This window comes from Echiichthys vipera (genome assembly GCF_963691815.1).
Source record: "Echiichthys vipera genome assembly, chromosome: 9".
Taxonomy (NCBI): Eukaryota; Metazoa; Chordata; class Actinopteri; order Perciformes; family Trachinidae; genus Echiichthys; species Echiichthys vipera.
The window spans coordinates 30774776-30801305 of NC_139834.1; the positions used below are offsets into that span (position 1 = coordinate 30774776).

General features: G+C 41.6%; 2 protein-coding genes across 7 annotated transcripts in view; one reads left to right on the plus strand and one right to left on the minus strand.

Annotated features, from left to right (window-relative positions):
* Window positions 1–3167: 3167 nt before the first annotated feature.
* Window positions 3168–15615, minus strand: snx21 (sorting nexin family member 21). Of its 2 annotated transcripts, XM_083919853.1 has the most exons (7): window positions 15466–15615; window positions 15134–15260; window positions 10129–10445; window positions 9667–9863; window positions 8848–8989; window positions 5093–5258; window positions 3168–3683 (listed from the first exon to the last, which is right to left on the minus strand). In XM_083919853.1, exons 3-7 carry the CDS (start codon window positions 10418–10420, stop codon window positions 3182–3184), a joined length of 1299 nt encoding a protein of 432 aa, XP_083775979.1. In that variant the 5' UTR covers window positions 10421–10445; window positions 15134–15260; window positions 15466–15615; the 3' UTR covers window positions 3168–3181. The 2 variants fall into 2 exon arrangements, with proteins under 2 accessions (XP_083775979.1, XP_083775978.1); XM_083919852.1 differs by lacking the exon at window positions 15134–15260.
* Window positions 15616–17572: 1957 nt separating this feature from the next.
* Window positions 17573–26530, plus strand: part of LOC310951693 (deoxyribonuclease-1-like) — a 39112-nt gene continuing 30154 nt past the window's right edge. For 2 of the 5 annotated variants that reach the window (XM_083920051.1, XM_083920055.1), the window contains exons 1-2: window positions 17573–17638; window positions 25360–25531. In XM_083920051.1, the coding sequence (XP_083776177.1) occupies window positions 25367–25531 (165 nt within the window). In that variant the 5' untranslated portion in view covers window positions 17573–17638; window positions 25360–25366. Of the gene's footprint in view, window positions 17639–19866; window positions 20025–22185; window positions 22331–25359; window positions 25532–26530 lie in introns of all 5 variants that reach the window. The other 3 variants (XM_083920053.1, XM_083920052.1, XM_083920054.1) reach the window with 3 other exon arrangements.

Genomic DNA, 26530 nt, shown 5'->3' on the forward strand with positions numbered 1-26530 from the left:
AGTGTGGGGCCCGCTCATGAACCAAGACTTCCAAAAATGGGACAAACACCCAATCGAAAGCTTGCACACTGAGATCTGGAAAAGCATCCTCAAAGTTCACAGGAACACGCCCAACAACGGATGCAGAGCTGAACTGGGCCAATTCCCCCTTTTAATTCGGATCCAAAAAAGAGCAATAAAGTTCTACCAACACCTCAGAGCCAGTGAGCCCAGCTCCTACCACTACAAAGCCCTACAATGCCAAGAGGAGAGCAAAGGAGGGAGTCCCCTCAGCCAGCTGGTCCACAGGCTGAACTCCAACAGCACCGGGCACCAAGACCGCCCTCACACCATCCAGCCCCACCAAATTATAGCAAAAGAAAAAGACAATTACATCGACTATTAGACATCCACAACCAAAACCCAAAGCAAACTTCAATGCTATTTGGCCCTAAACAGACAATACTCCATGGCAGATTATCTGAGCTCTGTAACTGAGCCCAGACTGAGGAAAACGTTGACCATGTACAGACTCAGCGACCACAGTCTGGCTTTAGAGAGCGGCAGACACAGACAGACCTGGCTATCCAGAGAGGAACGGCTGTGTCGCTTCTGTCCACACAGACAGGTGGAGACAGAGCAACACTTCCTGTTGTACTACGACACATACACTGATCTCAGAACCCTGATATACACTAAAATCACAGGTTCAACCCCAAACTTCCCCAAACTATCCGACCAAGAAAAGCTACAACATTTACTGGGAGAAAAAAGTGGCACTGCTGTAGATGCAGCGAGATATGTGAACGCCTGCCACAGGAGAAGAGACGACCTGCACAACAACACCTGACATGATTTCCTCCACATGAGTTGACCTGCACACTGATATGCTGCTTATTATTGTTATTGATATCATCATTATTATTATTATTGTTGTTATTGTTATCATCATTATTATTATTGTTGTTATTATTATCATCATCATCATTATTGTTACTTTTTTTCTGTAATTCTGTACGCTTTGGCAATATTGTGAACCACAGTCATGCCAATAAAGCTTGTTGAAATTGAAATTGAAATTCACACAAATTCACATCGTTATCGTTATAGTTACAGTTCTTTGTGTGGACGGCCGCTAAAACACAACCCCGGAGTTTTCAAACTAAAACATGCTCAGCAGCGTTTCCATACGTCTCCGTTTAAAGGCTCAGAAATGAAGTAGTGTGGATGCCAGGCGAGAACGCAGAGGACAGAAACACAGTGGTGTGGATGCAGTCTGATTCCCTTTGTGTTAAGTCAATTCTGTGCTAATGACTCTGTCTCATCCCTGTCTATCAGGATAAAAAAAATAAAGCATTTTACATTTTTCCCGCTGATGTGAACTCTTATCTATTTTTATCCCTTATCCAGTCATCCTCTCCACTCAGCAGATGGGTCCTCCACAGTGACCAGATCCAAAACACAGATTTTAAGCAGTTCTTCCCTTTTTTTGGCATGTTTACACTTTTCTTTTGTTATATTAAAATGCTCCTAATTGGGCATATGGCACACTAAAATATAAAATAAATCCACCAGGTGTTGAAACTCATCAATATTCAACTAATCATATATTTCTAATAAAAGTCTGACAAATTTTGTTTTATTTTTATTAGGACAGAATTAAATGATTGGTCGAGCTTCCTGCCTGTCCTCGTCACAGCGTCCCTTCCAGTTTCCTCCCGCTGTCACCGCTTAAATGGCGCCTCTCTGCAGAGCGACAGGGCGGTCTGTGAGAGAGAGAGCGACAGGGCGGTCTGTGAGAGAGAGAGCGACAGGGCGGTCTGTGAGAGAGAGCGACAGGGCGGTCTGTGAGAGAGAGCGACAGGGCGGTCTGTGAGAGAGAGCGACAGGGCGGTCTGTGAGAGAGAGCGACAGAGCGGTCTGTGAGAGAGAGCGACAGAACGGTCTGTGAGAGAGCGAGGAACAGCGCAGAACTGATGGTTGAAGAGGCGAGACACCAGTCAACATGGACTCTGCTTTCCGGGTTTGGAGGAGGCTGATGCAGCTTCATCTGGAGCTAAAAAGAGATGAGATGGTGGAGGAGTTTCTGCTGGACAGGAACTTTTGCTTTGACTGATCCTAGAACGCAGCATTACAGTGATAACGCAGCATCCAGATGCTATCACTTACCACTTACTATAGTTCTGATTAGCGTTAGTATCAGTGTTAGTGTAAACAAACCAGCCGTTTCACTTGAGCTGCTCACTTTCTCAGCGCACATGTCGGGGGAGGAGGGAGCGTCAGAGGTCAGTAGGGGGAGGAGGGTGGAGTTTGGCGTTGATCATGGCCACATTTTTACTAAGTGCTGTGAGACATGCCAGAAAGGGAAGAATTGCTTTGACCACTGAAAAGCAGCAGAAAATATGAACCTATTGAGTGATCACGAATGCCTGTTGATTAATATATACTGGCAACAGCCAAAGCTTCCGTTTAAAGTCCCCACTTTCACCACATGAAAACATCCAAGATGCTAATTTATGGTGTTTTTTATAAAAAGTGCAATAAAAACATTTTCATAGAAAAGTGCTTAAGAGTCCTGGAGGTGGAGCCTCAGATTCTTTCAGTAACTGAGACGGTTGTCTCATTAGTGAGTTGATTATTGCAGTATGATCTAGCAGCTGATGGTTTCTGAGCAGAGTCTTGCGTCTTCTTTGATTTGGTTTCTGTTTAGTTTGTCTCGAGGACTCAAATGAACACAGGAGTGACTTGCTACAGGCCTGTCGATGCTGACCCAGGTGGTACTTATGCTCCTAGAAGTCATATATATCAAATATATAACAGGCAGGAAGAATATAATATAATATAATGTCATATTTTAACTTCTTGCTCGCAATTTTAACTTATTTTATCATAAAGTTGCAAAAAAATTCCTTGTGATAAAATATAATTTTCACGACTTTATTCCTGAAATATTCTGACTTTTTCTTGTAAAATTAAGACATTTTTCTCACCACATTACAGCTTTTTTAAAATATAATATTTCATCTCAGATGTTTTTTCTTCAGCACTCATGATGCAGCGTAGTGATTGTACTCTGCAGTGTGTGTGTGTGTGTGTGTGTGTGTGTGTGTGTGTGTGTGTGTGTGTGTGTGTGTGTGTGTGTGTGTGTGTGTGTGTGTGTGTGTGTGTGTGTGTGTGTGTGTGTGTGTGTGTGTGTGTTGTTCTAACCCTCCCCCTCGCTCTCCTGCAGGTTGTGCTTGACCAGAAACTCTTTGATGGTTTGCTGATTGTCTAGCCCCACCCTCTGCTCCTCCAGGTGCTGCAGAAGCTCCTCCCACTGCCGCTTGTCTTTTCCTGTCTGCCACGACAACCGCACCACCGCCTGTAACAGTGGCAGTAGGAGGGGGTGTGGCCTGTCGAGGCGCTGCGGTGACGCATCTTGCGTCTGTGTGTGAGGCTTATCTTGGAGTGGAAGGGGCCTGTCCTCTGTGTTAGTGTGGGCGGGGGTCAGGACGCGGAGGGCGTCGTCACAGTGATCCCGGGACTCCTCCAGCTGGTCCACTTCCTGGAAACAGCACGACAGCCCCACCAGGGTAAAGAACCAATGGGAGGATGGCAGAGGAGGGGCCTGAGCCTGGTTGTCATAGTAACTTGCCCAACCCAGTTTTTGTTGCAGTCTCTTGGCGTTGAGCAGTGGACCCAAAGCCTCCTGGTAACGTCCCACCCTCAACGAAACAACACGAAAACACCTGAAATCACTGAAGCTCCACAAACACTTTAAAGACTCATTTATTTATCCAACGTGTTCACAGAGACGGAGAGAAGAACAGAATAAAAGGAGACAAAAGGAAGACCAATTTAAAAGAAAACCTAAAAAGCAACATTACTGTTATTTTTAAGAAATAATTTTCAGCTGAAATTACAAGTCAAATGGTCTTCTGTAAGAATATGACGATTATTAATGAGTGAGTTTCTTATTGGACACAACCTGTCAGCCTACTTTCTCTGTAAAATATTCAGGTTGAGCACGTCCTCATAGAACTGGGGTTACATCCAGGAAACTACTCCGTGTCCCTAGCAGACTGAGACAGTGACCAGGAAGACGTTGTGAACTCCTACAGCCCAGTTTAAACTGGTTCGGTCCAGATTAGAAACGTTCCATTCACTAGTTCACTTTTTTGACACAGACTTGAGCAGAAAAGGCTGGATCATTCTCTCCAACATGTCTCAAAATATTGCAACTTTTTTGTCACAATCTTCCAACTATATTTCTCTAAATATTGTGACTGGAACATATTGACAGTGCTTTGCAAACTGGATATCCATCTACAACTGCCTTCTCATTTTGGACACACACTAAATGCTCCACGCTCAACATTAAAGGAGCTTTTTGTTGGTGGATATAAAGCTGAATGTGACATTTTTACAGCTTTTTGTCTCAACACTTCAGCTGAGTCAAGACGACTCTCTCACACTAGACAAACATGTTAAGTGACCTAATGAGGTTGGTTTTCACAGGACAATAATGCAGCAATCTGGCCACCACAGATAACAGACCTTCCACGGTTCTTATGGTTATGAAACTGTGAAGTAATGTAACCACTGTAATGGCAAAATTTGTTAATCCTGACATTCCGACATCAACTATTACCTTCCATTTTAAATGAATGTCAGTGATTCAAACTAACCAGCTGCTTTGGTCAAAATGTTTTAATTATCCTCACTCATTGGCTAAAGTTCAAGCTCTCTGCCCAATCGAGGGTCATCAGAGCATCACAAAACAAGTTCCACTTGTATGATTTCATCTTTATCTCACCCTTGATTAAAGATGGATATCTGTAGGACTTTATTGACATTACTGATTACAGATATGTGAAAGATGAACGGAAAAATAGACAGTCTTTGTTTTATAGATGCATTCATAATAATTCAAAATATAGAGGCTGTGGACGAGGATCTAGGAAGAGAAGTCAAAGACGCATTTACGCAAACATTTGTGTAGAGCAGAAGAAGTCAGCTAGCAGAAACATTGGAGTGTGAGACAATTTTGAAGGTATTTAATTTATAATGTTATAAAATGATTAAAAGTAGAAACTCACATTTAGGAATGTGTCGCAGGAATTTTTGTTATTACCTGATGAGAAGCTGTCCGGTGTGCAGGTCCGTCAGGTAGAAGAACTGTCGGACACACAGCGCCCCCCGCAGGGCAGACAGGGAACACAGGTGAGACAGATATTGCTCAAATGCTCGGCTCCGCTTGGCGATCGTCTCCGCCACAAAGTTCCTGCGCAGCTTCTTCCCTGCAGAGATCAAAAGAGTTAGTGGTAAGGTTTCCGTGTTTGTAACATGACGACTTTTTTTATTGTAATGTAGGTACTCTAGGTTAATGGGATCAAAAGTATGACTATCAAATGAAATATTTGATAAAGAAGAAATGAATAAAGAAAACTTAATAAAAATGTATAACTTTAATTTATAAAAAAAACCTCAGAGAACCAATTAAATATAGGGCCTTGACTCACGTTCAGATTATGATATTATTAAACTAAATAAATGTATCATTAATCAAGTAAATATCACCAATAATTATCAAAGATTATGATAAAATGACTCCAGTTAAACCAGAGTTCCTCAGGGGCACCACCTTCGAGTTATGAAGGAAGTTATAACTAATATAAAAGTCTCATGGAAAATAATAAACTATTAATTAAGGGCTGAAACCAATTAAATGCAATAGTTTACTCAGTTGAAGGATTTAAAAGTTATTTTCTTAGAAGCGGCTGGCACATTCATCTTTGTGTAATATTAAATAAACAGACATATAGTATAATAACACAAACATTTATTAACAAATGAATAAATGCAACAAACAAAACACACAATAAACTAACTAAAGCTAAACAACAAGTGTTTGTGTGTGCGTGTGCGTGAGTATGTGTATGTGTGTCAAAGAGGAGGGAAAGAGGAGGGGTGTGAGGGCTTGGACCCCTGCAGAAAAGGTGTAACTTTTCAGGCACACAAGAAGCAAGCAGGCTGCTAACAGTAGTCTAAATTCACGTTATGTGTGTGTGCCCTTTTCAGATACAGTTATAGTTAACAGAGTGTTAGGGCGCACTCACACTGTTCTTCCGGACCGCGACCCAGGCTTTAGGGTACTACTTAGGGTCCCCCCTCCCTCTCCCCCCCGCGCCCCAGCCCCGTTTGTACTCACACTGCCAGGGCGGCCAATGCTTCTTGCTGTCCATACGCCATCACACCGTAACACGTCACACGCATTGATCGCGTGTGTGTGGCTTCGTTTACAAATCTTTCCACAGACCTCGGAGTTTTTGTGCGTCTTGTCGACTGTTTTCCGACCAAATCTGCAGTAAACACTCCACCTCCGCATCACATCAACGTGAACCTTTCACCGCCATCGTTGTTGTTGTTAAATGTCCGCGCATGGTCCGTCCTTCTATTTTCTATGTCCGAACAGGCGGACATAACGCTACTGCCGTAGGGCTCGTGCTCGTACACGTGCGCACGCTCGTGCTCGTACATGTGCAAACGGCTCCGCTAAAGCCCACCTCTTTCAAGGTCGCAGTTATGCGCGGAACGGGTGCATTCACACTGCTTAAAGGTACTAGGCTTTAGCTGAAAAAACGGTTTTGGCCCCGGCCAGAAGGACAGTGTGAGTACGCCCTTAGTGCGTGCAATACCCAGGAGAAGACCAGCTCACTGTGTTGTTTAGAGGTGTTCTCTGTGACAAGTTATTAGTAGGGAAAACTGCAGGTACTCGCGTCTCTGCCGGTTTGTTGTTTGGTCAGACGGCTCTGCTCTGTGCAGGCCACTGAGGGCGCACTCACACTGTCCTTCCGCACCGGGCCAAAACAGGTTTTACGGGTAAAGCCTAGCTCGTTTGACCAGTGTGAGTGCAACCGCTCTGCGCCTAGCTGCGGCCAGCTGGCCGTCCACGGCCCGTTTGAGAGAGGTGGGCTTTTGAAAAGCGTGTTTGCACATGTACAAGCACTAGCGTGCGCACGTGTGCGAGTACGAGCATGACGCCTTGTCAGTTTATGTGCGCCTGTTCGGACATAGAAACGAAAAAAGACGGACCATGCGTGGACATTTAACAACAACAACAATGGTGGCAAAAGGTTCACGTTGGTGTGATGTGGAGGTGGAGTGTTTACTGTAGATTTGGGCGGGTGAAAATATTAAAAAACAGTCGGACAAGACGCGCAAAAACTCTGAGGTCTATGTAAAGATTTGTAAACAAAGCGACGCATCGCAATGACGTCAATCAATGCGTGTGACGTGTGGACAGTGTAACGTGATGGACAGGCAAGAAGCATTTGCGCGAGGCCCAGGTAGTGTGAGTACAAACGGGCTGGCCAGCGGGGGGAGAGGGAGGGGGGGACAAGTACCCTAAAGCCCGGGGCGCGGTGCGGAAGGACTGTGTGAGTGCGCCCTGAGGCTCCAGGATTCAGGAAGGTTGGGGCAGCATGTCCAAAAGAGGCTGAAGATGAGATCCAACAGAAGAGCGTCGAGTTGAGGGAAGAAGAGAGCCCAAGAAGAGAGAGAGGAAGTGGCTGTTTATCATGATGACTTTTTCTTCGTAAACATGACAACTTTTTTCTTCGTAACATGACGACTTTTTTCTTCGTAACATGACGACTTTTTTCTTCGTAACATGACGACTTTTTTCTTTGTTACATGACAACTTTTTTCTTCGTTACATGACAACTTCTTTTATTGTAACATGACAACTTTTTTCTTCGTTACATGGCGACTTTTTTCTTTTTTAACATGACGACTTTTTCCTTTGTTACATGACGACTTCTTTCGTCGTAACATGACGACTTATTTCTTCACTACATGACGACTTTTTTCTTCACTACGTGACGACTTATTTCTTCACTACGTGACGACTTATTTCTTCACTACATGACGACTTATTTCTTCACTACATGACGACTTCTTTCGTCGTTACATGACAACTTTTTTCGTCGTTACATGATGACTTTTTTCTTCGTTACATGAAGATTTTTCTTTGTAAGATGACGACTTTTTTCTTCGTTACATGACGACTTTCTTGGTAACAGGACAACTTTTTTCTTCGTTACATGACGACTTTCTTAGTAACAAGACGACTTTTTTCTTCGTTACATGACGACTTCTTTCGTCATTACATGACCACTTTTCCTTTTTAACATGACGACTTTTGTATTTGTTACATGACGACTTCTTTTGTCGTTACATGATGACTTTTCCTTTTTAACATGACGACTTTTGTATTTGTTACATGGCGACTTTCTTCATTACATGACAACTTTTTTCTTTGTTACCCCACGACTTTTTTCTTCGTAACATGACGACTTTTTTGTTTGTTACATGATGAGTGTTTTCTTCCTAACATGACGACTTTTTTCTTCGTTACATGACGACTTTTTTTCTTCGTAACAGAACGACTTTTTTTCTTCGTAACAGGACGACTTTTGTCTTCGTTACAGGACAACTTTTTTCTTCGTTACATGACGACTTTTTTCGACGTAACATGACGACTTTTCCTTTTAACACGACAACTTTTTGATTTGTTACATGGCGACTTTTTTCTTCGTAACATGACAACTTATTTCTTCATTACATGACGACTTTTTTCGACGTAACATGACGACTTTTTTCTTAATAACATGACTACAGTCATTTTTTGTGACTTTGCTCATTTACTTTCCTCCCTTTCTTTCCTCTTGTCCATCAGTGTATCAGAGTACCAACAGACTACCATCAGACTAATGATACTGCTGCAGTATGTTGTCATTTAAGCCTCCTTGTCGCCTATCTGAGCGTTGAGGAGCACATAAACATCCATGTCTTCCTGTTAACATAGATGACATAACTTCTACTTACGTGGGAAGCAGACGTGCTCCATCTGGTCTCCATGGTTACGGCGCAGCGTGGCGTGGAGCCGCTGAAAGTCCGAGTATCGGCGGGTAATGATGGCTGGAGTCTTGTCGCTGCCTCCAGACTGGATAACATGGATGGTGTACAGCTGGAGAGACAGATGGACAGAAGAGCTGAATCTCTTCGGTGTGATGAAACTATTTAGTTGAAGAGTTTCTGCGTATTCAGGTAGAAGAAGCACTTTACATATTTACACTCTGTTATATTATAGCCTGGCATCACTACACTAATTGATGTCAATCAAACAATCAGACCAACGAAACATGACCTACAACCAATCTGTTATTCACAGGAAGAAGACATTAAGGGCGCACTCACACTGTCCTTCCGCACCGTGCCCCGTGCTTTTGGGTACTTGTCTCCCCTCCCTCTCCCCCCTCCTTCCATTTTCTATGTCCGAACAGGCGCACATACCGCTACCGCCGTAGGGCTCGTGCTCGAGCTCGTACACATGCGCACGCTCGTGCTCGTACATGTGCAAACGGGCTCTACAAAAGCCCACCTCTCTCATGCGGGCCGTGGACGGCCCGCTGTTCGCAGTTATGCGCGGAGTGGGTGCACTCACACTGCTCAAACGCACTAGGCTTTAGCTGAAAAAAACGGTTTTGGCCCGGTGCGGAAGTACAGTGTGAGTGCGCCCTAAAAGTACTGAAAGGAACATTAAAGCAGTTTCAATAGAGGTCAGGTGTTTTAGAGTACAGATCCATTATGGGTGTTTTTGACCTCCAGCTGCCCCCCCCCCCCCCCCCTGCTGTTTGAACTCACCACATATTTAGAGGAGCCGTCCTGCACCACGCTGGCATCGGTCACCTCAAACAGCAAGTTGTCCGTCAACTGCCTCCCAACCGAGGAGGAGCTTCCTCTGGCGATTCCACGTAGGCTCCTCCAGCTCTCCTGAAGCTGCCGGGTAAGCAGGAGTGACGAGGAGTGGCTCACTGGAGACACACCCACAGGACTGTTGTCTATACGACACGACATCACAACATAAAACCAGGTTTAAAATAAAAAAACATGCATTTCTTGGTGACATGTTTTCCCCCAAAAGAACTCAATAAGAAGCAGAATCAATGAGCAGAACTGGAATCAGAACGATACACAGGTGTTAAAGATTGATCACAGGATTGCGTGAAATAGTGATACTGTACACTGAACCTCATGCCATATATATGTTTTATGCATCCAAGTAGACGAGCATAGGAGTGTTGTAAATGAGCAGAGATTCCTCACCAGTGCTGCTGAGCCCCTCCTCCATCGACTCTCCCAGGAAGTCGGAGTCACTGTCGAGCCCTGACCCCTCGCCCTCCGCTCCGTCCTCTGCTCCTCCCCCGCCGCCGTCGAAGCACAGAGTACCCCCGAGCCTGTCGGTCACGCACTCCTCCTCCTCCTCCAGCTCCGCCTCCCACTGGTCCTCTTTAAACTCCTCCTCTTCCTGTCCTCCTCCGGATTCCTGCTCGGGTCCCGTCCCCTGACCATCTTTAAACAACGAGCGCTTCAGACGGTCGAGCAGCCGGGATGCCATGACGCCGCCTGGCGTGGGGCGGGGTCTATAGAGATAACGGGGGAACACATTTAAAGTTATTGGCTCATGAATCATCCAACAGTTCTTGCTTTTAGGGATTTCCTTTTTTGGAGTAAGGAATAACTTTGGATATGTTTGACAGCTGTGAGACCTTATGGACACACGTGTGTGCATTTGCATGCACAACAGGTGGACTGCAGATACAGTTCAAACATGGTCAAGACAAAGAAGTGCCCCTCTTCTCATATCTCAGTCTGTACATTTCCTCGTCTCCTCTCCCCGGTCTAAGTCCAGAGCAGTTAAATTCTCTGTTCGGACAATACGACGTCCCGGCAGAGCAACAAGTGGTGAGCGCAGCATCTGTAACATAGTAATTTGTTACGGAGAGGGTGTTGTTTCAAAATGTAAGGTAATGTGATGTAATGTATGCAAATGGTAAAAAATTGTGTATCAGTGTCTTTCAAAGAACAAGATGACGTCCTCAAATGTGTCAAAGATATTCAGTTTACTGTCAGGAGAAAAAAACAGAAAATATTCATATTTGACAGCTGACATTGAGACATTTTTTTTAAACTTAAAAAATTACTCAAAGCGACTAATCGATTATTAAAGTAGTTGGCGCTAAATTAAATAGTTGACAACTAAATTGATTCATCTTTGCAGCTCTATTCTCACCTCCGCACACCCAACAATCACCATGTCCAACAAAACTGTCTCACTCATTAGGGCTGGGTAAAAAAATCGACTCAATCCATTTTGGATGGATTTCATCAATTCACAGGGCATGATGATCAATCCCCCTGTGCGTGATGAAGCAGCGGTGCGTTCAAAAGTAGCATACAAAAAATGGCAGACGCAGGTAAAACTTCGCTAGGCAAGCTGTCACAACTGAAGTATGACGTCTGGAACCATTTCAGATTTAAAACAACAAAAAACAAGCTGAAAAAAAACAAAGTGGTTTGCAAGATCTGCCAAGCAGAGGTCAGTTATTATAGAAATACTACAAACCTCAGAAACCACTTGACAAGGTATCATAGTACGCTAACAAGCCGCTTGCGGCAAAACAAAAGAATCTGAGGGAAGCTGCTTCAACTGTCAGCGCATAAGCTCACAGTAGACAATGCGAATAGGTGGAACAGTGCACTGGACATGCTGAAGCGCTTTTTAGAGTAACAGCCAGCTATCTCTGCCACTCTCCTTTCGTAAGACGTGAGCAGGAATGAAAAGGTCTGTGCACCCTGACAGAGGAGGATGTAACGATTGCTGAAGATTTGGTGCAGGTCTTGATACCAATGAAAGAAGCTACACTGGCAATGTCAGAGGACAAGCAATCAACTCTGTCCGTCATTGCCTCACTTCCTGCTGCAGGAGGCCTCGAAGACTCCACCATGGTGAGGGACTTAAAGGCTGCTGCAAAGAATAACTTGAGGACAAGGTTTGCCAAGCTCTCTCTCTCTCAAGACAGTGGTGGGCCAAATCAAAACATTACAAAAGCAAAGTTTGGTATTTTATATGTGCATTTTCTTCTCATTTTACTGATTAGTTGTAGCAGTTAATATTTATAATCCATGAACCTTTTTGTTTGTATGTGTGAAATTATATATTTGTATCCATGTCATGTTTATCCTCATACTGTGATAACAAAAATAATTTGTGAAATGTCTTTAAGATATGATGTGCAGAGGGACACATTGTATTCAGCATCAACGCTGGATCCTCGCTTTAAGGCCCTACTATCCCTGTCTGCTGAAAAACACCTTCTCCAGACTGAAGACTGAGGCTGCCACTGCTGCAAGTATAATAATATAAATAATTAAAAAACTGGTCAATTTAATAAAAAATATTTTCATTGACAATTAAAAGATTCTCTATTGAATTAAAAAGTATATTACATAATTTAAAAGAGTTCAATCCCTCATCCATGCCTTCATCTCCTGCCGCCTTGACTACTGCAACTCCCTCCTCACTGGCATCTCCTCCTGTTCCCTCCACAAACTCTGCTGCGCGCCTCCTGACTCACACCCGGTCCCATGAACACATCACTCCCGTTCTCCGCACTCTCCACTGGCTCCCCATCAAACAACGCGTCACCTTTAAAATACCATCTCACACCTTCAAAGCTCTCCACCACCCCTAACCACCCTCTACCCTGTCTTCTCTCCTCGCCTTTCCCCTGTCTGCTCTCCACAACCGCACCCTCCCTTTCTCCCCATCACACCCGCCGCCACCTACATTCTCCAATCCCTCCTCGCCACCATGCCCCTACTTGTAACTAGGGCTGCAGCTATCGAATCTTTTTGTTATTGAGTATTCTGCCCATTATTCCATTGATTAATTGGTAAAACAAATATATATATATATATATATAAGTAAAATTAGCATTATTTTGCAAAAAAACATTATGTCCGGGGTAGGCCTATTATAACCTAATAGGCGTGTGTGCGAGCGTGTGTGTGTTTTTGAGTGTGCATGTGTGCGTGAGGTGGAGAGAGACGAGATGTGCGTGCTGAAGGCAATTTACCATTTAAAATTCAAAGTGGTGATAAAATTGTTGTTGTCACATGTTTATTCAAACAGGTTTAAAGAAAAATAGATTCATTTAGAAAATGAATTAGAGATAGATATTATTAGGAAGAACTCGCTCTCTTCCTGTTTACTGTGCCAACAAGCAACGAACAAAACACCACCGACACATTTACTCAAACAAAACTCTAAAGACTGATCAGGTGACGTTATGTTTAACATTGTAATGAAAAACTAAACCTGGAGACATTCATGAGGACAGCTAACGTTATGCATTCTCTTCCTTTTTCTCCGTCACTACGGCAACTGCCCTCCTTAAACCAGAACAGGTGCTCGGTGAAGTGGCGTTACCAACAGGCTGCTTTGGGCTCAGACGCTGAATCATCGATGTCCTGCTGTTGAGGTAGAACAGTTCTAGTTAAGAGTGGACACATTGCAACATTTTGGCTTCTTTTTTTTACAATGATCCCAAACTTATTCTCTGCCTTTCCGTATGTAGTGGTGTGCATTCACAAAAACGGTCCGTGTGGACCAATGATCCCTGAGCTGAACAGGCCGTGAGATAGGAATTAAACGAATCATAGAGGCAGAGATTTTGCTTCGATGCATTTTTGTGATCGAGTAACTCGTGTTACTCAAGTAATTGTTGCAGCCCTAATTGTAACTGTCTCTCTGTACCTGCTCTGTTTCTGTCTGTACTGTTATCATTATTGTCTATTATTATTATTATTATTATCATCATCATCTTTGCCACATTCCATTATCTGAAATTTAAATATTATTCTGAAATCCATTTATTCAATTTAATCCATGGGACACGTACATGCGTATAGCTGTGTCCAACTACAGATAAAAACAAGCATCCAAACATCCATTCATTTACACATTCCCAACCTCATAAACCCTTCTGACATTCATGCCAAATTTCAGCCTCCATGGGCGAGAACTCTGTTCGCCAAAGAGTGGGGAGTTTTAGTGGACCAGCGAGCTATAGCGCTGCTACATTAGAAACAAACTCAGCGGCAGGCAAAATTGGCTCGAGTTACAGAGCTGGAAGCCTCTCTGAATGGAAATCATGTCACACATTAATTATGCAGCAGCTTGCTAGGTCAGCCTGCAGCCAGGAAAAACAAAAACATACGGCGAGGCTTCAGTCTACCACGGGATCTTCCAGTCATAGATTCAGCATGTTTAACACAGCAGGCGTCTCAGGTAGAGAAGACAAAGAACTGTGCGAAAAAATCTGGACCACTGACGGGGAAGGCGCAGTTAAACAGGGTTAAAAAATAAAAAGTTTAAATACTAGTTAAAGGGGCTTGCTGGTATGTTTTGATCCACTGCTGAAGATCTATATTTTTTGTCTGTCTCCTAAGCATTACATTTCAAAACAAAAGTAGGAAAATTAATTTGTGGATATATTAAACCTTAAATTAGTGGCTGCAAGACTGCTCAGTGCAAGACAATCAATATTGCATTCATTACATTAGGGTTTTATTTAAAAATCATTATAGTCAACTATAAATGTATGCATGCTGTATATAATGTCCACCTGCCTCATGTATGTAAAGCAACCTGTAACAATAATCATCTCAATTATCATCGCAGCCATTGTACTACCGTTTTAGAGTTGTAACACCTGTCAGTTGCCAGGTTGAAACAGGAAACCATTTTGAGAAAGTGAAAACTTTTTAAATTCCACCAAATTTTACATATAAAATGTAGGGACAGAAAATAGCAACACGTGCACCCAAAAAGAAATACATTTACATTTGTCAGTGATATTTAAATATTGCTGTTACAGTCAGATATTGCTGCATGGGCATCGGCGCGTTTACGCCCGTGCACACAGGAGACTGCCAACTTTTTAAAAGTTTAAAATTAATATTGAGAGCAACGAAAAACTGGTGCCAAACATATCATGTGTGTTCACATACTTAGCTATTTAAACTGATTCATGGTCAAAAACAACAACAGAAAAGGAAGAGAAGAATTCGAAATCTACGAGGCGTCCCTGAACGTAGAGGAATGACCAGTTTAATATTAGCTGATTAACACCCACATTATAAAATCAATAACTTTAACTACATCAGCAATAAAAACTAATTTTGAATAAAGATGCTGTGGATATAACGGCTAAAATCAGCTCTATGTACAGCGGTGCAAAGTTAGCAAACAAGCTAACGATTTTACCCTCTTTATAAATATGAGTTGTTGACATCAAACGTTGCCGACGTTAGCTGAAGTTAGCACCCGGGGGTTGGGGCACCTCATCCCCGTGGAGTTGAAGCTAAAACACTCGCGGCTCCCGTTCATCCACCTACACACGGTGAATATAAAGTTTGAACTTCATTAAAACTAACCAGCAGTTTTAAAGCTGTACAGTTTATGTTAATTGTGTGAATGTGTTGTTGTGCTAACGACTAAGAAAACGTAAACCGTTAAGCTCACATCACCGCAGAAGTTAGCAAACAAGCTAACAAGTTTGTCAACAGTAGTTAGTGATTTAATTATGGATTACTCACCCCGGGATTGAAGCCGAATGTCCCCGCCGCTGTTAGTCCATGTCAGCGGGGTGAAGGTAACGTTTGAAGTTCCGGTTGAGGACCTCCGGGGGCTGCACTACCGTCCTGTGGGTGTTAAGTGGGGTCCACACCGCAGCACACTGTGTCCGGAATTCCTACACTATCCCCTGCAGCTGCAGCCCGCGGGAGGAGCCGGTGGATGTCGGATAGTGACCATAAAAGGTCATGCAGGGCTCCGTGCCGGACGGAAGGGGGCGGTGGTGAGGACAACAACAATATTGGAGGTTTAAAACTCCAATGTTTTGCTGACAAAATGCAGGAAATAAGCAGGTGTGGAGGACCTTTTTTTAACATTAACTTTATTTGAAAACATGTTATATTGCCAAATGTTCATTCATTCATCTTCAACCGCTTATCCCGGGGTCGGGGTCGCGGGGGGGCCGGAGCCGATCCCAGCTGACATTGGGCGTGAGGCGGGGTCCACGCTGGACAGGACGCCAGTCTATCGCAGGGCACATAGAGACGAACAGAGACAGACAACCATTCACACCTAAGGGCAATTAAAACTTAGAGTAATCAATTAACCTAACACGTGCATGTCTTTGGACTGTGGGAGGAAACCGGAGTACCCGGAGAAAACCCACGCTGACACGGGGAGAACATGCAATTTTGTATAAATCAGTGTAAACAGTGTAGGAAGAACTTGAGAACTCAGTAAAAGTAGTACTATTACACTGTAAAATACTCTGTTACAAGAAAAAGTCCTGCATTAAAAATGTTACTTAAGTAAAAGTACAATAGCATCAACATAAAACATGTACTTAAACAATAAAGTATTAAGCATTGCGTTTAATGCAGAATATTCTATTATTAGATTATAATTATTCAAGATTCAAGAAAACTGTATTTATCCCCATAATTAAAGGTGAGACATGTAGAGCAGACATTGCACAATGACAAAAAAGAAAAGAATGACTACGAATGAATGGACAAATAAGTTATGAACAGAACAGAATAAAAAACAACAAATATGTACAAAAACAAGGTGCAAATGAGCAATGAGGTTGATTGACTCTGATTGATTGATTGATTGATAAGCGATTTATTATAGATTCATGTAAATATTACTTTAATGTTACTAACTATACTTCAAAAAAGAGCAATAAGAATAGTTCACAAAGCTGAATATAAAAGACCACACAAATTATTTTTTTTAAAAGTCAAAAACAATCAAATTCATCGATATTGTGGAATTAAAAACGACACAAATAATGTTCAAAGCAAAAAATAGTGTATTACCTGGTAATTTACAAAGATTATTCTTCAATGGAGAAGGGGGATATAATCTGAGAGGGAAAAGATTTGAAAATTGTTATTGTACGTACAACAATGAAAAGTGTTGGTATTTCAATCTGAGGAGTACGACTGTGAAGGATTTTGAGTGTGAAGTTGAGGCAATGTCCAAGATTCAGTTTGAAAAGATGTATAACAGAGGAATTTTCATAAAGTACACAGAGGAAGGAGGAAGACATAATCACAAAAGTGTCTAAGCAAAATGTCGAAACTGCATATTATGAAATAGATTTAAAAGGATTTTAATCTGCGATAAAGTTTGAAAATGGAGAAGGGGTAGTATTACATAAGTTTTTCTTCTTACTAAACCTTTTCGGACTTGTTAGACTGTTTAAATATTTTGTTGGTTATTTTGTGTTTCATTACTGGCAAAAAAACAGCAACAACAACAAAATGTTATTCTGATTTTGTTATTATTCTTGTTTTTTTTCCTTCTTTTTTTTCCTTTACATTATTTCTATTTATGTTGTTATTCCTTTCAAATGTTCGAAATAAAAAACAAAACTAAAACTGATGTTGCAGTTGATAAAATGTAGGCTATTCTTTTCTATTTTATCATCTGCTGCGTAGCTTAATCTATAATAAAATCATGTTATTGTTTTGATAACATTTTGTATTAATAATCCGAATCTCAAAAGTTAAGTTAAAGTGCAAACGTCCTGTCTTTCCCCACAGTCCCTGAATGCAGCATTAAATTATTGGAGGGCGTGGCCGACCTGACACAACCAGGAAGGTGTTGCGGGCAGCAGTTAAAGAGCCTCCGCCCTGCAGGAAAAACAGCAGCGAAGACACACGGTCGACTCTCCGCTCACCTGAACAGGTAAGAAAACCACCAGCACTGGGAACGGACCAGTAACGTGTGTGTACGTGTGTGTGTGTGTGTGTGTGTGTGTGTGTGTGTGTGTGTGTGTGTGTGTGTGTGTGTGTGTGTGTGTGTGTGTGTGTGTGTGTGTGTGTGTGTGTGTGTGTGTGTGTGTGTGTGTGTGTGTGTGTGTGTGTGTGTGTGTGTGTGTGTGTGTGTGTGTGTGTGTGTGTGTGTGTGTGTGTGTGTGTGTGTGTGTGTGTGTGTGTGTGTGTGTGTGTGTGTGTGTGTGTGTGTGTGTGTGTGTGTGTGTGTGTGTGTGTGTGTGTGTGTGTGTGTGTGTGTGTGTGTGTGTGTGTGTGTGTGTGTGTGTGTGTGTGTGTGTCCCAGGTTACAGTGTGAGTCACATTATGTTTTACTTTGTGATTGTTATTCTCCTTTAATTCACATTTTACACATTCAACACATTACATTCGCTTGTTGTCTGTTTCTTCTAAAAATCTGACATATTTTTCTGCCAGGTTTGTAAGTTGCAACTTATGATTGATATAATTAATCAATGAATTGTCAGGGTGTTTTCTCCATTATTTGATGAACCGCTTGGTCTATAAAACATCAAACTAGTTTAAAAGTTACTATCTCCTGTAGCCCAAGGTGATGTCACCAGACTGATATTAGATTTATTAAAAAATAAACAAAAAAGCAACAAATCATCTGAATAGTTGAAGTGAATAGTGAATATTTGAGTTTCAGCAGTATTTTAATAATAATAATATGAAAAATCTCAGAATATCAAATGTATTAAAATTCTCCCAAATCTACCAGATATTGTAATTGTATGTATTTTCACTCTGGGCCAAGTAAATCTTTCAGATCATTGGGATACAAAATATAAATATGTTTGACTCTTCTGTAGAGTTTGATCAGATATCTTTATAATTATTGAAGATGCTATAGTATTTATTTAAGAGGAGAAATGTGTGAATAGAGTGTTTTAAAGGCTTACCTACTGGCCCCTGTACCAGCTCCTGTCATAGTAAAGTCCATTCAAGTGGATTACCAAAGTCAGTCCAAAAGGGCCGAGCCCACTGGTGCTTTGCTTTCTGTGGAGGGACTCTTCTCATGCTGCTGCAGATGGGATTGGGAAGATTTTGCGCCAGAGTTGAGGACAAAACGAGATATTTTTACGACATTTTAAACCCAAACAACGAATTCATTAATCGAGAAAATAATTGACAATAATTATTATTGTTAGTTGCATCCAGTGTTCTAAATTTACTGTTTTTGGTCACCAATCTATCAGAATTTCCATTATCATTTTTTTTCCTGTGAAAAAAAACAAGACATATAAGTGCCACATGCATTTGATCATTTTATTAACATTGTTGGCATTCAAAACACATCAAGTACAATACATACAACAAAACATACACAGCAAGTGCAACCATTTCATTTCAAGCTTGGGATCCATCCATCCAGCTATCCAACCATTCATCCAGCCATCCATCCATCTCAGGGGTATGGAACCCTGCTCCTGGAGGTCCACTGTCCAGCAGGTTTCTCTCTCCTCTAACACACCTGAGTCTAATGCTCTGATGTTATCAAGCAGCTGAAGCTTGTCGGGGGTTTAAAAATCGTTAGACTCAGGTGTGTTAGAGCAGGGAGAAACCTAAAACCTGCAGGGCAGTGGCCCTCCAGGAGCAGGGTCCCCCACCCCTGATCTATGTCTTTCTATCTATCTATAATTCTATCTATCCATCTATCTACAATACATACAACAAAATATACACAGAAAGTGCAAACATTTAATTTCAAGCTTGGATCCATCGATACACATACACTCAACAAAAATATAAATGCAACACTTTTGTTTTTGCTCCCATTTTTTATGAGATGGACTTAAAGATCTAAAATTCATTCCAGATACACAATATTACCATTTCTCTCAACAATTGTTCACAAATCTGTCTAAATGTGTGATAGTGAGCACTTCTGCTTTGCTGAGATAATCCATCCCACCTCACAGGTGTGCCACATCCAGATGCTGATCTGACATCATGATTAGTGCACAGGTGTGCCTTAGACTGTCCACAATAAAAGGCCACCCTGAAATGTGCAGTTTTGTCTCACAGTAAAATGCCACAGATGCCACAAGCATTGAGGGAGCGTGCAATTGGCATGCTGACAGCAGGAATGTCAACCAGATCTGTTGCTTGTGCAGTGAATGTTCATTTCTCCACCATAAGCCGTCTCCAAAGGCTCTTCAGAGAATATGGCAGTACATCCAACCGGCCTCACAACTGCAGACCACGTGTAACCACACCAGCCCAGGACCTCCACATCCAGCAGGTTCACCTCCAAGATTGTCTGAGACCAGCCACTGAGACAGCTGCTGAAACAATTGGTTTGCATACACAAACAATTTCTGCACAAACTGTCAGAAACCATCTCAGGGAAGCTCAACTGCATGCTCGTCGTCCTCATCAGGGTCTTGACCTGACTCCAGCTCGTCGCCGTAACAGACTTGAGTGGGCAAATGCTCACATTCGATGGCGTCTGGCACGTTGGAGAGGTGTTCTCTTCACGGATGAATCTCGGTTTACATTGTTCAGGGCAGATGGCAGACAGCGTGTGGCGTCGTGTGGGTGAGCGCTTTGCTGATGTCAATGTTGTGGATCGAGTGGCCCATGGTGGTGGTGGGGTTATGGTATGGGCAGGCATCTGTTATGGACGAGGAACACAGGTGCATTTTATTGATGGCATTCTGAATGCACAGAGATACCGTGATGAGATCCTGAGGCCCATTGTTGTGCCATACATCCATGAACATCACCTCATGTTTCAGCAAGATAATGCACGGCCCCATGTTGCAAGGATCTGTACACAATTCTTGGAAGCTGAAAATGTCCCAGTTATTGCATGGCCAGCATACTCACCGGACATGTCACCCTCTTTAGTCATTTAGTTTAATCTGAATTTTTGACTTTACTTTACTAACATTATCTAACTCCCTCCTCTTTAGTCATTTAGTTTAATCTGAACTTGGACTTTAATTTACTAATGTTAGCAAACTCCCTCCTCTTTAGTCATTTAGTTTAATCCGAACGTTTGACTTTACTAACGTTAGCGAACTCTCTCCTCTTTAGTCATTTAGTTTAATCTGAACTTTTCACTTTACTTTACTAACATTAGCTAACTCCCTCCTCTTTAGTCATTTAGTTTAATCTAAACCTTTGACTTTTATTTACTAATGTTATCTAACTCTCTCCTCTTTAATCATTTAGTTTAATCTGAACTTTTTACTTTACTAACGTTAGCTAACTCCCTCCTTTAGTCATTTAGTTTAATCTAAACCTTTGATTTTACTTTACAAATGTTAGCTAACTCCCTTCTCTTTAGTCATTTAGCTTAATCTTAATTTTTGACTTTACTAACGTTAGCTAACTCCATCCTCTTTAGTCATTTAGTTTAATCTGAACTTTTGACTTTACTTTACTAACGTTAGCTAACTCCCTCCTCTTTAGTCATTTAGTTTAATCTGAATTTTGGACTTTACTGAATCTAAACCTGAATCTAAAGATTGAGATTATTTTCCAAATTAAATAAATTCCATTAATGGACTTTTTTAAAAATAAAAACAAACATAACACATATTACAGAATAAGCCTCACTCAAAGCACAGAAACAAGATGGGGGTCTGTGTGTCAGGACGGTCGGGTGGGACATCGCCGCAGACCCCTGATGGACTTAGGTACGTCTGACTGGTGGAGAGTCTCGCCGTCTTCGTGACTTTATCCATATTTTTTTTAAACTTTGAAATGAGAAAGAACCGTTTCCATCTTCATTGGAATCTGTGGAGCCAATTCCCCCGTCCGGACCCAGGAAGCACAAACGTTAGTTTGCTCTAAAGTCACGTTTGATAGTTTTGAGAGTTCAGACTCTGGTTGTCCATGAATGAATCTGTAAGTGTGTGTCTGTGCTGGTTTGGTCCAATCGTACCTAGATGTTTCTCCGTAGTATCTATTTCTAAAAATATAATACTTTTAACACTAATTTTAATCAACTAGTGTTTCTGTTGCTGAGTAGTGATATCTGTTAGTGAGAGAAGACACTTTACTAAAGTATTCTGTTGATGCTGAGTTCAGTGTACAAGATCTCTTCTGCAATACTTGTTTTCATGGTGTGATTTGCTGAAGGGGATAGGTTTTAACAGGCTCAAACAGACTCAGGTCTCCTGTAGGCTACTGGGCCGGGTCTGACCAACCTGGCAACCCAACTGCTGGAATTATTTTTTGTTGTTGCGACTAGTGTTGGTGTTCTGCTCATTCTCCATATTCAACCTTTAAAACTTTATTTAACCCACTGAGTTTACGAAATCTATTTTCCAAGGCAGCGGTACAAAGTTATTTTAAACATACTCAAAGACATTAAAAACACGTAAACCAAACATACAGCAGCAGCTGACGGTACACAACACACACACACACTTAAAATACAGTATGTCAGCCCACATAAATGCAGACATTGAAACACTTTGGGGTCAGCTTGTCTAAAACTGTCTGCAGGTGTTTCCGAGCTGCAGGTGCAGAGAACTGAAAGGCCTGTTTCCCCTGCAGGACTTTCAAAAGTTCTGTTCAAACTACACAACTGTCTGTCTGGTGTCGGGAACAAGGAACATGAAATTGGCACCTGCCCACACGCCAAATGCAGGTAACTTTTGTGATTGGCGGGTGAAACTGTCCCTCTACCTGCCATGTTGGCCTGTAGCCAATAAGACAACACAACACTGAGCAAGTGTTGCGTGTTGTTGACCAATCAGGTGGCCTATTGTTGCTAAGCAAGCCCGCTGTTTTCTTGGACTTTCAAAATAAAAAACGAGAAGAAGAAGAAAAATAAAAAATGTGGCGGTATATTGCTGGCGTGAAGAGGCCGCTGGCTGTAGCAGAACAAATAGAGGATGAGGAGGACGATTAAGAATAGAATTAAAAAAAGACCTTTTGATACAAAGTGTAAGGTGATGGCAAGGTTCACGACTGGCTTGTGTACGACGCCACAACAAAGGAGATGCACTGTGGGGATTACAGTGTGTTCGGAGAGAGGAGGAAGCAGATGGGAGTGTCTGCTCCTCCTCTTTAAGGACTCAGAGCCCTCAGTCTATGCTCTGTGCTCTGTGAAAGGGTTTTTCAATCATTGTCTGACCTCCACATTACAGTCTAATGTAGTTTGTTTTCTGTTTATTATTATGATTGTTATTTTTGTTTATCTAAATGTTAGTCAGTTAAAATATGTCAAACTTATAAGTAATTTGTTATAAATGTAATGTTTATTGTTAATCTAAATTGTTGGCCCTGGGTATCTAATGACACTACAGTGATAAAGAAACAGTGACTAATGGATTGCAGTTGGGTGTTAACTTAATAAATTAGATGATTGGCTATTTTTATTTCTGTTATTTATTCAATTCTAAATGCTGCCACACCAGGTCAGACACAGTTGTCAGTCATTCTAGTCTTTAATGAGATTAAGTTGGTTAATAACTCAACAGCACTTTAATGTGTATTCTGTACACCATTCTTGTGCCTCTGTACCCACTTCCCAAATCAGAAAATCAGGTCTAAAGTCGTGTAGTGGCTGTCAATGCACGATCTGAGGCGTAAGTAAAGTACTTGAACTTTTATTTATTCAGTCTTTAAGTCACCAGAATGCAGAAAATCAAAGTTTCTGAAACTCAAATGTTTGTGTGGAAGGATGTCCAGACTCCACGTCTTGAGTTGCAAAATCCTCCCTATTTTTAAAAGGTTACAAAGTAAACGTGTTGAGGGAGTGTTTCAACAGAAGTCACTCTACTGGTCCCACCACCTCCAGTCTCTCTCCCCCAGAGGCTAGCTGTCACTCAAGAGGCCACGCCCGTAATTATTTATAAACTTTAACCTCCAATAAATTAAAAACTAGCCTGGTACAAAAAAATTCACCCCCCTCAGTGTTGTCATGAAGATATGACTTAAACATACAGACTAGAATGTTTTTTTGTCCCAGGCCTTAAACAGGTTTAATGATGCTGTGAAAACGGCCTGTTTAATATGGGGGTCAATGAGAAACTGCTCTATTATCAAATCTACCCCTAGTGGACAGTCAAAGAACTGGCGTTTTTGGAACCAGGAACCATCGCTGTGGTGGGGGCTTCTTCGTCTTCTTGTTCTTCATCTTTGTCTTCTTGTTCTTTGTTTCCTTCTTGTTCTCAATCTTTGTCTTTGTCTTCTTGTTCTTCGTCTTTGTCTTCTTGTTCTTTGTTTTCTTCTTGTTCTTCATCTTTGTCTAATTATTCTTTGTTCTTCTTGTTTTTCATCTTTGTCTTCTTGTTCTTAGTTTTCTTGTTCTTCATCTTTGTCTTCTTCTTGTTCTTCGTCTACTTGTTCTTTGTTTTCTTGTTCTTTGTTTTCTTGTTCTTCGTCTTTGTCTTCCTGTTCTTCATCTTTGTCTTCGTCTTCTTCTTTGTCTTCATTTTCTTGTTCTTCGTCCTCTTCTTGTTCTTGGATAACTCTGTCAAATGTGTTAAAGCTTAAGTGAAAATGTCTCCATGCTTTTGCTTCAGTACGTCCTCTGTCCCCTCAGGTCTGAACACGCTTCCTCAGACCAGTCCAACCACTTAACCTGAAAATGAGAAATGCACAAAATCACAGGTTACCCTTCCTGCTGTGATTGTGTCTATCCTGACTTTTGACTCTGTCCTCTCTCTTCACTGAGGACTGACTCATCAGAAACAGGCATTTTCATGGCAGAGTAAAAGCAGCAGATCTGTCCCCTGAAAGGGTCGCGTCTACTTCTTCAGCAGGAGCGGATGGGCCTAGAGCTGACTGACAGGAAGTCAGAACCCACTTAGAGACGGACTGAAAGTTGTGTTGTCTTTATTAATGTGATCAGACGTGTTAAATATGTGTTGCATCATCTGTTTAATTTTCTTAATCGACTTTTTCTGACCTGAAGACAGACCTGACGGTTAATGTCTTCATCGTCTTCTTTGTTTCTTCCCTTCGTCTTTTTTGTGTCATCGTCCTCTTCATATTCTTCGTCATTTTTGTTTAATCTTCGTATTCTTTGTCATCTTCTCCATTGTCGTCTTCTATGTTTCGTCTTCGCCTTTTTTCTTCTACTTCATAATTGTCTTCATCTTCCTCATTGTCTTCATCATATCAGTCATCATCGTCTTCATCTTCTTTGTTGTCTTTGTCTTTGTTTCATCGTCTTCATCATCTCCGACTACTTCATCCTCATTGTCTTTGTTGGATTCTTCATCGTCTTTTTTGTCTTCTTTGTTTCATCTTCTTTTTCATTGTCTTCATCATCTCAGTCGGGTTCTTCGTAGTCTTTGTCTTCATCATCTTTGTCTTCTTTGGTTCTTCTTCTTCTTCATTAGGCATGTAAAAGATATGCATGCTCATTAATATTTTGTGTTGCATCCTGTATTTTATTGTCCATGTTCTTCTTCTTACCTCAATATGGACCAGACGTCCGTTTTGTGTCCTACGCCTGTTAATGTCCGGATCAGTTCTCAGTGCATGTGTAAAAGGGTCTTTTGAAAGTCATTGACTGTGAACTAGTTCTGAGGAAAACCTTCTTTAATATAACAGACTTTACGTGGCTCAAACATTCAACAGCAAACTACAGATTATGATTTTTTTTATTTTGGACACATGAAACCTGTTTGGTGACTTCTGTGTGTCTTTTTGTTTTCTCCACAGATCAACCATGAGATGTCGCTTTCCTCCTCTTCCTCTCCTCCTCCTCTCCTCTCTCCTCACCCTGTTGGTCGGAAGAGCAGCAGCTTCAGGATTCAAGATCTGCGCCTTCAATGTGCAGAAATTCAATTTTGCCAAAGCATCAAACTACAGAGTGCTGCACACGCTGACACGGGTAGGACACAAACACACACACTGAAATGTTTTTTCTGCTGCTTAGATGATGCAATTTCAGTTTAAAAGGTGTGGAAATAGTGTACTGTGCATTGTTTAATTGCTGTTGCAGCATCATCAGTGAGTTTATAAATGTTGATCAGTGTTTCCACAGAGCAGGTAGCAATGTGTGGTGCAGGGCCGTACAGAGACCTTTTGAGGGGCAGGGGCTCTGACCTCTCCCCTGTAGAGGCTCTGACAATAGATATGTGAACTGCTTTTATCTGGATCATAATATGTAAATATACATAACTGAATCTCTGTGGGTATAGCAAAGATATGTCTTTTTTTAAACTTCAATGTTTCTTGGAACTAAATAATCAGGATCCATTTGAAGTTTATAACGTGATGGGGCTGACATTTATGTCATTAAGACATCTATTAGACTATATGTGTATATATTTATTTGCGACACATTAGGAGCCACCCAGTCACTTTGATCTGCAGAAATACCTTTTTATTTGACTGAAATATCTTTTTGGCACCATGAGGAATGACAAAGCTTTTCTTTTGCTTTATTATCGTGTTTGTTTGGAAATCTTTAACCAGGCCAGGTGTCTGATCGGTTCTGTGGACTGGTGTCGCGAGTTTGATGCAATTTGCCGGACGGACAAAAAGGCAAAGACAGCACGAGGGGTTTAATTGTACTTATAAAAGTTTAAACGTGTCGTAGAAAACTTATAAAGTCGTGCGATAAAAATAGAATAATAAACGAAAATACTTACTTACAGTAAGAAAACTAAATATAAAGTAACGTCTCTTGCAAACTTTTGGACAACAAAGTTGAACAAAAGAAACAAAGAAAAACAAAAATGCAGCAAGCGCAGAAGAGGGGGAGAAGAGAGAAGTGAAGAGAGAAGAGTACAGGAGGTGAAGTAAAGAATGAAGTGAAACAGAAGAGAGTGAGACACCTCGTTCTGTCTTCCATTATCTCCTTGGAGGAGCGAGAAGGGGGTTCTTG

What these genes read in the sequence shown, in the direction of transcription:
- snx21 (XM_083919852.1), bottom strand. Translation starts at nt 10,420, where the DNA reads ATGGCATCCCGGCTGCTCGACCGTCTGAAGCGCTCGTTGTTTAAAGAT. An exon ending in ACGGCTCCTCTAAATATGTG is followed by an intron (nt 8,990 to 9,666) that starts GTGAGTTCAAAC and finishes CTGTCTCTCCAG; the next exon opens with CTGTACACCATCCATGTTAT. An exon ending in ACCGGACAGCTTCTCATCAG is followed by an intron (nt 3,684 to 5,092) that starts GTAATAACAAAA and finishes TGTTTCGTTGAG; the next exon opens with GGTGGGACGTTACCAGGAGG.